General features: G+C 45.1%; 1 protein-coding gene across 7 annotated transcripts in view; it reads right to left on the bottom strand.

Moving 5' to 3' along the window:
* Positions 1-1,165: 1,165 nt before the first annotated feature.
* Positions 1,166-12,430, bottom strand: part of CORO2A (coronin 2A) — a 57,598-nt gene continuing 46,333 nt past the window's right edge. For all 7 annotated transcript variants that reach the window (XM_074532532.1, XM_074532530.1, XM_074532531.1 and 4 more), the window contains 6 exons: positions 10,261-10,365; positions 9,831-9,927; positions 7,910-8,022; positions 6,751-6,841; positions 5,858-6,129; positions 1,166-4,646 (listed from right to left, as the gene is read on the bottom strand). In XM_074532532.1, the coding sequence (XP_074388633.1) occupies positions 4,518-4,646; positions 5,858-6,129; positions 6,751-6,841; positions 7,910-8,022; positions 9,831-9,927; positions 10,261-10,365 (807 nt within the window). In that variant the 3' untranslated portion in view covers positions 1,166-4,517. The remainder of the gene's footprint in view (positions 4,647-5,857; positions 6,130-6,750; positions 6,842-7,909; positions 8,023-9,830; positions 9,928-10,260; positions 10,366-12,430) is intronic.

Raw genomic sequence — 12,430 nt, 5'->3', positions numbered from 1 at the left:
AACATCCTGTATGTACACAGGTTTGTGGAGCCAGATGAGTTTGACCCAAGTGAGCTGAGGCAGGTGAAGGCCAGTGGCATTGTAAGGCCACTCTCAGTGTCCTTTGAAAGGTGGAGGTGAGTGGGAAAAGTTGCAAATTACTCTCAGCCCTGCCTTCTAACCATGTAAGAAGATGACCTACAGCCTCATGCAATCCTTTGGAAAATGTTGGAGAAAATCCTCTTGGAGAGCATTTCCAACAGCATGAAGAATCAGAAGGTGCTCAGGAGTAGTCAGCCTGGATTTCTGAGCAGAAAACCAAAAACTGTTTACAAAACAAATCCAAAACTGTTGAACTTCTCCCTTAGTGACCTGCAGGATGGGACAGCACAGACTCAAGCAAGTTCAGAGAGCATATAGAAGTGGAAGGAGTGGAAGGCGCAGTAGACAGCTGTGCTGCACTTCAGGGGAACCTCAACAGGCAAAATGCAGAGCTGGACAGGGAGGAATGTGACAAAGAACAGCGAGAGCAATTGCACCATCCTGCAGGTAAGGAGGAGTAGCTCCACGCACTGGCACATGCTGGGGACTTGTGAAGATGACAAGCAGCTTTGCAGAGAAGTTCTGTGAGGTCCTCCAGGACACTAAACTGAGTTCAAGCCAGCAGCACTGGCCTTTTGTAAAAATGACCAACACTATCCTCAACTGTATTTAGGAGTGCATTAAGAGCAGCTCAGGGGAATCTGTCCTTCCTGTACCCTCAGTGCTGGTGAGGCCATGTGAGGAGTGCCAAGTCCAATCCTGGGCTCCCAGCAGAGACAAGTTGTAGACAGACTGCAGTGGCCCCAGCACAAGCCCAGAGATCCTGCTCTGAAACAGTGCTACAGCATGTCCAAGAGGCAATTCCTGATACTGCAACTTCACTTCAGTGCCCCCCTGCAGCTTGCAGCCACCCTGTCCTAGGGAAGGATGCTACCCAGCCCAAGACAAGGGGTATCTGCTGCTTCCCACTGCAGGGCAAACAAGGGGGCATCATCTCCATGCTCTCCTCTGCCTGCAGCTCCTTGACCACACCAAGGGTACAGCCTTCCAAAAAGAGAAATAAAATGAGAATGACAACTACTGTCTGTGACAGTGGTCATAGGGGTTTTCAGGTGAAGGAAGAGACGAGAATGTTGATTCTATGTTCAGAAGGCTTAATTTATTATTTTATTATATATATATTGCATTGTAACTATGCTAAAAGCAACAGAAGGAAAAGGTTTCTTCAGAAGCTAGCTAAGCTAAGAATAGAATAGAAAAGAATGAATCACAAAGATCTGTGTCTCGGACAGAGAGAGAGCCAGCTCTGCCGTGAGTGGCCACTAAATCAAAACATCTACACAAGACCAATCACGGACCCACCTGTTGCATTCCACAGCAGCAGATAACCATTGTTTACATTTTGTCTCTGAGATCTCTTAGCTTCTCAGAAGGAAAAATCTTAAAAAAAAAGATTTTTCATAAAAGATGTCTGCAACAACAGTCTAGGTTTTATTCTGCAGTTGACAGCTGGCCTGGAGTAGAGGGTGAAGATGTGAAGCGTTGTGTTTCTAAATCCAGCAGGCAAGCTAACACTGCAGGGCTGTGTTTAACTCTGTCTTTCAGGTTAAGCAGCCGTAACACCAGAGTTGCAAAGGCGCTGCAGGCTCTTCCTCTGCCTCCCACATTAATCTGCCTGCTGCTGCCTTTTTCTAGGCTTTGGTGTGGGCAGTGAGTCTGCATCAGCCCCTGAGGAGGGACACAGTGCTTGCCCAGGCACTCTCACCAGCACAAGGTTCCTTACAAGACCAGGAGGTCACAGTGCCCTGATGACATGGCAGATGCACAAAGTTCCCAGCACAGTCTTCCTCCAGCAATTTCCACCATTATTTCTCCTTACACTGGCCTAAAATATGCTACAAAAAACATTCAAAATTGCATCTCAAATGCAGCCATGAGCATTTCTATGCCCAAAGCTGCAACTGATAAACAAACCACTACAGTGAAAGACAGCTCCAAGGACATGAGCACAGGGAATGGTTCTTCAGATTTTCACCACAGCTATCATGCCCATGGGAATCAGAGCATTTAACAAAACAACAAAAGGAGCTTTAAAGAGAGCTTCAGACTTGAGATGGCTTCGGACCACACTTTTTTTTTTTCCTGGTGACTGGAGATGCCCAGCATCATGACAGTAAGCATAATGGGAATTTTGCTTGTATTGTGACGTAGCTGGAGGTTGCGGATGCTATCCTGTGCTTTTTCTGTGCTGCTTCAGTCTGCTAAATCAAAATCTTGTCTTCAAATAAATAAATTTGGTAATAACACATTAAACCCTCCTTATGTGGAATATCTAAAAGAGCCTGGTCAGAGTTGTACTGCACAAGAGAAGAGCTAGGACTGCAAGACAGCAGTCTAGACACCTCACCACACAGAATGCATCTCCAGCAGCACTGAGTTTACTCAAGGCAACACACACAGTAATTCAGTGTGCAATGGCCACCCCTTTGTGGTATCAAGAGCAACTGGGAACGATGCAAAAAGAAAGGTCCATCTGCATAATTCTGTGTACAACCCACCCCCTAATGTAAGGCCACAGCTTGACACAAGCAAAAGAGACAGTAGGCGACACTCCTTTCTGCCCTTGATTAAGCTTAAGTTTCAGTCACTTCAAAAATACAATAATAAAACAACAATCTTGCATGTATAAAAATGCAAAACTCTAAATATATTTATTATTCAGTTATATTTGCTTTTCATTGCACAGATTTGTTTTTTATCCCCATGTTCAACAGTTTTTTACAAAGCTTTTAGGAGTTTTGAAACTTAGAATGATCATTCAATACTATTTAGGCACAGATCATGAATGCAAAACTCCATTTCCTCGAGGTTTTTTCCAGTGAAAGATTAGTGGTTGCAGTTAAGCTCCAAATTTAAATACATTTCACAGTCCACACTTTTACAGGCATATCGTCTAAAAAAGAAGTTTTGATTAAATAGACTCACCACAGCCTAAATAAAAGCACCTTCTTTTCCATAAATCAACAAAACCCAAGGAAAAAAACCATAGTGGCCAACCATTTTCTATGCTAGCCAGTCATAGATTAACAAAGAAACAGTTCTCAAGAGGATGTAACAATCCCCTGGAAAAATTACTTTACTTTGGAAATAATTTAAATTATTTCATATTTAAAAAAATAAGCCAAAAAAAAAATACAGCCAATAAAACACATCTGGTGAAAAGGATTTGTCCTAGACATATCACCTAGTTGATTCCATGATTTCTATGTGCCACAATAGAGGTGCACAGTTACAGGTTAAACAGTGTTTGCTTGCTCTGCCTGGGTTTAAGACACGTCCATAAGGTCCAGCATGGAGCCAGAGAGCTGGTGCTGGAGGGTGAGTGTGGCCACAGGGCTGAGGAAGGCTGAGCAGCCTGGGAGGATGCAGGGGGCTGGACAATGCAGCTGGCAAGAGGGAACCTGCAGCTGTAGGCGGCTGCAGCAATGGGACAAGGTGCTGGCGCCTGGGTGTGAAGGGAGCAGCAGCTGCAGGCATTAAGGACAAGTGATATCCCAGCAACCCTGCAGGGCTGTTCATGGCTGGCCCTGTGATTGACACAAATCTTCTAGCACCATTGCTGAAACGCCTGCAGTGGGCTGGGGGTCCAACTCCCTACTCATTCTTTTAAACCTTCCCAGCAAGATCCCCCACTGTCAGCACTGTGGAGCTTTAAATGCTGTTCTCAGTCTCTAATGACCCCCAGTTGGCTGCAGCTGGTCTTTGGCAGAAGAAGGGAAAGAAGGCCACTAACTCACATGACACAGAGACTCTTCAGCTTCTCTGGCAAGAACTAGCTCACACCATGACCTTTTTAAAGCAAGACATCCAACACCAACTCTCCTTTTCCTATCACAAGAGTGCTGGCCCTTGGCACCCCCAGAGTGGGACTATCCCCAGCACCAGGTCAGGGCAGCCACGGCTTTCCCAAAGCACTGGGGGCTGGGCCAAGCTGTGAGGTGAGAGGGGCGCATAAGGATCACTTTGGAGCTAGAGGTGCCTCTGAAGCTCAGCAGAGTGGACTCCCTGAGCAAGGGGACGGCAGCCACAGGAGCCACATCGCTGGGCCCAGGGCAAGAAAAGAAGGTGGTAGCTGCCTTCAGTCTCCCAGTCTCCTGTCATGTGGACGAGCAGCAAAACAGGTCATTCCTAGAGCTTAACATGTAACTTCTCCAGGAGCAGAAGAGCAAGATTTTCCAAAGTCTCTCACTAGCATTAATACACAAGCTTCTGACATTGGTGAGCAGGCAAGCAAGGGGAGCCTGAAGAAGCGCAGCAAGTCCATCAAAAACTGTCTGGTGATGATTAGGGAAATGTGACCACCACAAGCCAGGCAAGTCCATGCTGCCTGAAATATCAATTCTACCCCCAGTAAAAAACCTCGGAGGAGTTATCTGCAGGAACTAGAGTCTCCCCCTGTGTCCAGGGGTACAAAGAGCTGTAGGCCAGCAATCTCATTAATCATCTGTGTCCGTGCGGAGGTTTCTGAGCTCCAGCGACAGCTGTTTAATTTGGATATCTCTCTGGATTACCAACTCACGTAGTCGACGGATTTCTTCCTGTTGCCGGTAATACATCTGTAAAAGCTATAAGAAGGCACACATTTTATTTCCTTTACACTAAAAAAACATAGGTTTAACCTGACAATGCCATCAGAGTTGTTACATCACTTCTGAGAGAAACACCTAAGGAGGAGGCCTTCAACCAGCAGACAACACCAGCAGAGCTTCTGTTGTCCACTAGATTGGGTAGTGACTGCATGTGTTTCACAGGAAGTATTTAGAGTCTAAATTCCTGGGTCTGCCACATCTCCTTCTCTGACCTTGGACAAGTCCTTTTTCCTTCTTCCAGCTGGGACTAGCATTGTCTTTCACTGTGCATGCAGCAGAGCACTCAGCTCTGCAAGGGCTGCTTCTGTAACCTTAGGGTGCCAGCTCAGAAAGACCCAGAAAATATCCTTTTTCACACCACAGAGAAATTCAGAATTGGAAATTCCTGCCCTATCAAGGTGTGGATGCTAAATTCTTGCAGAGATGAAAGGTAGGGGAAGAAAATTATTCCAGGGTTCCTAAAAGCAAACAAACTGCATGTACTTGAAAATGTCCCTGAGCTGCCAGCAGTGGGAGGCTGACAAATCACCACAGAGATGTACCACTGTGCCAGCTTTGATCACTATACTGAGAGGTGATTTTCCATTATTAAAGACAGATCGTGGACCTGCCAGGATCTTTTCTAGAGGATTTTCCAGGTGCATGCTGCAGCCAACAGCCAATCTCAACAGCACTGCACTAACACGTTGACCCTCAGCAGTGAGCTGCAGATGCAGACTCTTTCTCATGTCAGGGTCCACCTGGCAGTTACATCAGGCAGTTAAGACTACATGGATGCACCAGGAGTACACCCACTCCTTTCACAGAAATCTCTGCTGCCTCACCAGGCTTGCTGACCACAGTTCTCATCAAAGGCTTATCCTGCAAAAACCCCAGAACCCTGAGGTCCCAAGAACCTCCTTATGCCCAGCCAGTCACCAGGCAGGTCTGCGCCACAAGAATGCCTAGGAAGTGAGAATGCTGACTGCCCCCTCCTTTCCAGACACCCTCAGCAGGGCTGTACTTCTGCTTCCTTGTGGCAGTCAGGGCAGGCAGAGTTTTTGCCACCAAAAAGAGCAAAGAGCTTGCACTGACTCAGGCCAGAAAAATAAACCATCCCTGAATTGCCACCGTGTGAATGGCATTCTTTCCTCATCTGGCTTTGAGCCTAGCCTGTAGCCCCAACACTTTGCCCTAGACATTCATACCTCACTTTCAGTTTTTGGTGGTGGACACTGAAATACGTCAAACCCATTGGAGAGGCATGTTTGTTGATTTTCTGGCAGACTCTCTTCCACTTTCAGCCTTTTTCTGCCATGTTCAATCTCTCTTGGCTTCTGCTTGTCCTCCACTGATATCCTCCCTTGTGGTTCCTGTTGCTGGCTCAGGTCAGTAGCTTCTGTGAGGGGTTCTTGATCAGGAAACTGCGTCTGGGACTTCACCGTTTCAGAGCCCGGTCTCAAGGATACCAAGAGAGGCCCTAGGGAGGGAAGAGACAAGTGAGCACTCCCAAACCACACTTAAAAATCAGCACTAAGCAATTCATTCTAACAACCAGCTCTAACCATTTCATTCAGAGATAAACATAGAGGCACCTGACCAGAGCAGTTTCCAGAATTTACAGCCAACAAATTATCTTAACTTCCGGCCATATTTACTATGCCTCTCCTTTCCCTTCTTTCCTCTTTCTCGGGCAGGTAATAGGCCAGAGAGCTGGCAGCAGCTTACCCAAGCCCAGGGGAGCATCACAAATGACACATAGACAGTCAGAAGGCTAACTAGCATAAGGACCTCCCATCTTTACTGAACTGCTTCTTTTTATACCCTGGTCAATACAGGTGGTCATTTAATACATTTCCCCTGATTGGCTAATTAACAAGACACCCATTTGTAAACAATCTTACGAGAATAACAGGAAAGCAGATACTAGAAAAACACCACCTACAGGTTGTTTTTAATAATTGGCTATAATTGTTTATCTCCAGCTCCCTAAAGTCTCTCAGGCCAATTCTGGGAAAACTTATCTAGCTTTCTCATTCTCTGACCAGGCTATCACATTCACAGGAGAGCTGAAGGGCTGGAGAGCTCTCCACGTGCTGACCTTTGTTAATCCCAGCGAGCCATTCTTCTGCTGTCAGTGCCGGTTGGGCTGCTGCAGTCGGGGGGTAGATATCTGCCTGGTATGATTCCGACTGGAAACAAACAGAAGTCCAGAGTGACTATGTCAGTGAGATTTTGGCTTAAAGAGGTCATACTGGAGTGTAGTGGAGAAATGAATTTATTCCCCTTCAGCACAAGGGAGTACCATGAGCACTCACTGGCAGGGACATAAAGTCTTTTCACCTGCTCTGGACCTCTCTGCTCCTCACCTGAACTCAGAAGAATTTTATCTGGAGGCCTAATTTAATTCATGCTGGTAAGGTCTTCAGACTGGGGGAGGTTAACATAGGCTAACTCAACTCCCATGAAATCATGTTCCTGAGGATGAATACATGGATACAAAGGATGGACAAGTCCCAAATCATCAACTGATTATCAATTGACAGAAACTGGCCAAGGAGATAAAGCTGGAGGAACATGCCTGGTTGGGAGTTGCAGTGAGCATTAGTTCTCCTGTGTCTCTGAATGCAAGGAACTCATGGCTTCTTTTTATATTCTACTTTCTGGAAGTAGAGAGCACAGTACTGACATTTCCCATATACCTATGCCCACACAGTCACACAGGAGTTACCTTGGCTAGCTACAGATTCAAGGCCTGTTTCTTTCTCTAATGACACCAGCTCTGAGACTTATTCCTACATCACCCTCAGTGCAACAGTTCGTGCCTTACATGCTGCAGAACAACTGTCTGTAACACAACTCCACCCAATGGGTAGAGACCCATAGTTCCTATTTTACCAGGGTGATTCTTCCTCCTTCTACAAGGAAGTCATTATGCCACCCAACACCAGCTCCAACCCCTCTCCCTCTTTTGTCATTATGTCAAAAAGATTCTCTTGGAGAGGTTTACAGACAGCTAGCAGACCTGGCAGCATGTCTTGGAAAGTCAGATATTAAATTGAGTAAACTCCTGAGTAACTCTCGAGTCAGCAGATAGGGTTTGTTGGCAGGGCTGCCCCAGAAACAGGCCAGCTACGCCCCCATGCCAGGAGAAAGAAAATCTCTTGTTCTACCTATTCTCGTGAACAGAGGGGAGGCAGTGCACCCATTTTTTCACTGATATTTGCCTCAGATAAGAACATGATCTGAGGTCAACCTACCCGTCGAGGCACAATCATGGAGATGGGCTCAATCAGGCTTTTAGTTGGAATCAGTTTGTAGAAACGGAAAATTTCACAAGCTGCCACATCAAGACCTCTCTTTGGCATCATTCCTGGGGGAAGAGCATGAAATAAATGGAGTATAAATCTCCTTAGGAAAGTTATTGTCATCAGCCACGTGAAAAGGGTCATCAAGAAATGAAAGACATCATAGCATCAGCACCACATCAGCATGGTTTGAGGTCTGCATCCAAAACTGGCTCAGTGGCACAAATGACAAGACTAAATAATTATTTTTTTTTCTGTCAGATCATGTTGTTACATACATGTGTGGGTATTATGCTAAGCCTCCTGCTCCTTATTCATTCTAATGGGCTCCAAATAGAGTGAGAAGAAGAGAGCAGAGCTGGCAGGTAATGCCACAACATTTGAGTATCAAGATCACTAGGAAGGGATTTCAGGACACCTAAACAACACCAGAATAGCTCTATATGGCTGAAATACCTTCCAGGGAATTATTCTCCCCAGTTCTGCCCCAAAACAGAAATGAGAATGAGAAGGGTGTGAACATCAATTCTGTCCATTTGTGTTTTAGGGACTGGCTAGGCCACACAAGGTCTCTAAGTTACCTGATAACCTCAGTGGATTTCTCTCTCATTAGCTTGTACAGTTCAAAGCTATAACCACATCAATTCCCTTTAAAAAAGAGATACCCTATGCTTGTAGACTTTGCTCCATGGCACCCAAGCTTAGTTTTCTACTAATACCCAGTGACCTCTTTAAGCAGCAGATTCTACGTGAAGGCCTGCTGCACTTTACATTATAAATTCATCTAAAAGTGAATCTAAACTCCACTCCTCCAGACAGTATTTTGTTTTGATAAAATGTTAAAGGAACTTTTGTACAATAGCCTTAGCAGAATGCTTGATCAGCTCAACAAAGCAGGTTTAGGAAGTAGACTTGATTCACCTTTTAGAAACACCTGTACATTTACTTTGCATGAAATTATTTTTAAAGAGACTATGACAATGAAAAATAAGGATGTTGTACTGGATTATAAAACTGAGGATTATAAAGTATTATAAAAAAAGGATTATAAAAACTGAATAACGAGGAGATCCTTACAGTTACATTTTAAATAATATATTCCTTTTAATTTTTTTTAAGGCAACCTGCAGGCACAAAATTCAGTGCTGCCAAATATCCATACCAATGTTCTCTATGAGCAGGAGTGTCCACAGATAGTGTGGAGGGGTGTTAATGACCCTAAAATCATGTAGAGGAATATGACTCAGAGTAGACCAGACAAGCTTCAAGAAAGGGTTAACAACAAGGTCTGCGGACTGAAAGCTAAATTCTGTGATATTAATTAAACAGTGGGTAGTACACAGACAGGTTAATAAGCAAGGGTCTCCAAGGGAAGAGAAGTGACCTAATCACAAAAGATCTATTTCTAAAGAGGAAATGTCAGTAAAAAAGAAGGTAGACAGCAATAAAGACTGAAGGCATTAAGCTGTGAAGCATCTGTTACTACAGAAATCACAGAGTGGGAATGAAGGAAATAGAGCTCAAAGACAAAAATCCTGAAACAGACTGACAAACGGCAAGGAGCATTCTCTACTTTTAAATCCAGAATATCCTCCTTTCCACCTTGACTAGGTATGTGAGAGGAGACATAGCAGTGACTGGTAAAACTGCCCAGCCCATGCTGGCCAGAAGGGCCCTTTCCAAGCTCTGACCCTGTAATACCACCTGTCATATTTGGGTGAGCTATGCCAAGCTGATTGTAAGCACCTGTAAACCTGTGTGGAGGTTCTCCATTCTCTTTTCTAAACAGTATTTTGGATATTCCGAGACTCTGGCAGCCTCTAAAATTAAGAAACCACAATCCTCTTGTAACATTAGACATTGTGCCACTCACCAATTCCCTTCTGTGGTGAGTGAGAATGATATTCCATCAGGTAGTTCAGGTATGGTTTCTCAGGGCTTATCTCATAGTACCGTATGTTTCCATCACCCTAAAGGCAAAGAAAATCAACATCAGCCAGACTCTGCTGTTCAGCATAACAATCTGAGAAGAATTCCTGGTCCCAAGAAACCATGCAGGATCAACCATGAAACAAATTCCTACACGGGAAGGTTAGGACCCAGCTGCGTACCTCTCCACAATAAACATGGTACATTTCTAAAGGTGGTAAATGTGGCCTGATGATGAACCCTCTGGCCCCACCCCACCTGCTCATATCCTTAGGTTAAAATGCTTCAGAAGCATCTTTGACCTCAGTCTGTCACAACACAGGCTGACAGCAGAATCAAACAGGCCTGCACTTGCTGATGTGGAAAGCACTTACCTTTCCCACCACATAAAGCATGTGTGTGTCAGAGTCATAGACAGGAAACAGTAGTCCCGAGGAGCCATCCAGATCCTCCTCCAGTAAAGGCACAGAAAGGTCATTCTGGGCAGGACACAGGAAAAAGAGTCAGCTGCAATCACCTGTGAGTCACCTCACGTCCAAGACACCTCACCTGAGCCCCACCTGGCAGTGGCATGTGAGCACAGCTCTGTAATGACCCACAGCCATGCACGGACTCCTGCAAAGCTCTGTGGGTGAGAAATGGGTGTTCTGTCCCAGTCCTTGTGTGAAGCTCCTACCACTATAACACCACAAGTATCTGATGGCATTTCAGGGTAGATATGGTAAGAAACACTGCCTGCCTTTACATGGGCCAGACGGCAGATGAAGGGGCCTTCAGGGTACACCTGCACCAATGGTGTAAAATTCACACTGAATTTTACTCATGTTCTCTCAAAACCTCTAGTCTAGGCAATACTTTCACAACAGGGCACCACCCACTAGAGCAGTCTGCATCAGCCAAGCAATCTCAGCATCGCACAGTGGGAAGGTGCCTGATATAAGGACAGAACCTCCCACTGGCCTTTTGCAGGTAAGCCATGTAGGAGGACACAGCACACCACTCTATATGCAAAGCTCTCGTGTCTTGTACAAAGCTATCTCTGCACTGCTGAAAGGAGTGATTTTGGGAGTCCTGACAAAGCAGACTCTGGTGTCTTATGGCTGTCCATGTGGTGATTCTTACATAAACATGTATTTAGCATAGGGTTAACACACATTTTCTCTTGCAGAACTGACCAGCTGCAGGCTGCAGTAAGCCAAGGCCTCTGTTTAGATGCAAAGACAGGTGTGGACATAGGAAAGAGGCTTGCTGGGGAGGCTCTGTGCCAATCCCTGTTCCTGAGGAGGGCTTACACACCTTGCTCCACAGATCTTTCCACTATATTTTTAAACCAAGCACGTAAAACCCTGACATGACACCCATGAAGAGTCACAGCACTGCTTAGCATTGTGGAAAGCCTTCAGACAGCAGCATAGTGCTTTGTCTCTCACATGTACAAAGAGGCCATGTCCAAACATAGCCAAAACATAGCAAATTGTAGGCCTGACCTACCAGCTTTGTCTGGTAACAAAGCATGACAGCACTACGAAGAGACAAAAGATTGTGCTGCATGGTGCTTGATGCACAGAGACACGTTTAGATGCTGACAAAGTAAAAATATCTCACTGCATGTAAAAGGGCAGATGAGAGCAGCCATCCTGACAGGAGATCAGATGTCTTGGAAATGACCAATTAAGCACTACCTCAGTAGTCTACTGTCAGGAATCATCAGAAATCAAAAACACCCAACATAATTTTCTTCTTTGAGGGCTTCATCTGCGTATGCTGTGTCTAGAGCTCATTTCTCTTTCCAGAACCAGTTTGCCAGTAAGACCAGTAAGAGCCATGTTAAGTCAGAGCTACAGTGACATGAGGTCCTTTGAACAATTTCTTCTTGTAGTGGGCTGTTGTGGTTTAACTCAGTCAGCAACTATGTACCATGCAGCCATTTTCTCACTTCCCCTTGGTAGGATGGAGAAGAGAATCAGAGAAAAGTAAACCCATGGTTGAGATTCAAACAGTTAAGTAATTGAAAAGAAAAAGCAAAAAAAATAACAATAACAATTGTAATGAAAAGAAAAAGGAAAGAGAGGGGGATAAAACTCAAGAAAAATAAGTGATGGACAACACAACCACTCACCACTCGCTGACCAATGCCCAACCAGTCCCTGAGTAGCAATCCATGGCTCCTGACCAAGTCCCCCCAGTTGAGCATGACGTTCTATGGTATAGAATATCCCTTTGGCCAGTTCAGATCAGCTGTCCTGGATATCCTCCCTCCCGGTTTCTCGTGCACCTGCACACTGGCAGAGCATGAGACACTGAAAAGTCTTTGACTTAGGGTAAGCACTACTTAGCAACACCCCAAAATGTCAGTGTGCTTTCAATGCTAAATCCAAACCACAACTGTATGCCAGCTACTAAGAAAATTAATTCTATCCCAGCCAAAATCAGGACATGGGCACAGCATTCACTTTGCTTTCTTAGGCTTCTATGTTGAAAACCTCTCCAGAAACTCAGTTATGTCTCACAGCAGTAAGACCTATCACCACTCAAGAATCTGAC

The sequence above is a fragment of the Zonotrichia albicollis genome, chromosome Z, assembly GCF_047830755.1.
Source record: "Zonotrichia albicollis isolate bZonAlb1 chromosome Z, bZonAlb1.hap1, whole genome shotgun sequence".
Classification (NCBI taxonomy): domain Eukaryota; kingdom Metazoa; phylum Chordata; class Aves; order Passeriformes; family Passerellidae; genus Zonotrichia; species Zonotrichia albicollis.
This window is presented reverse-complemented; position numbering and strand designations above follow the sequence as displayed.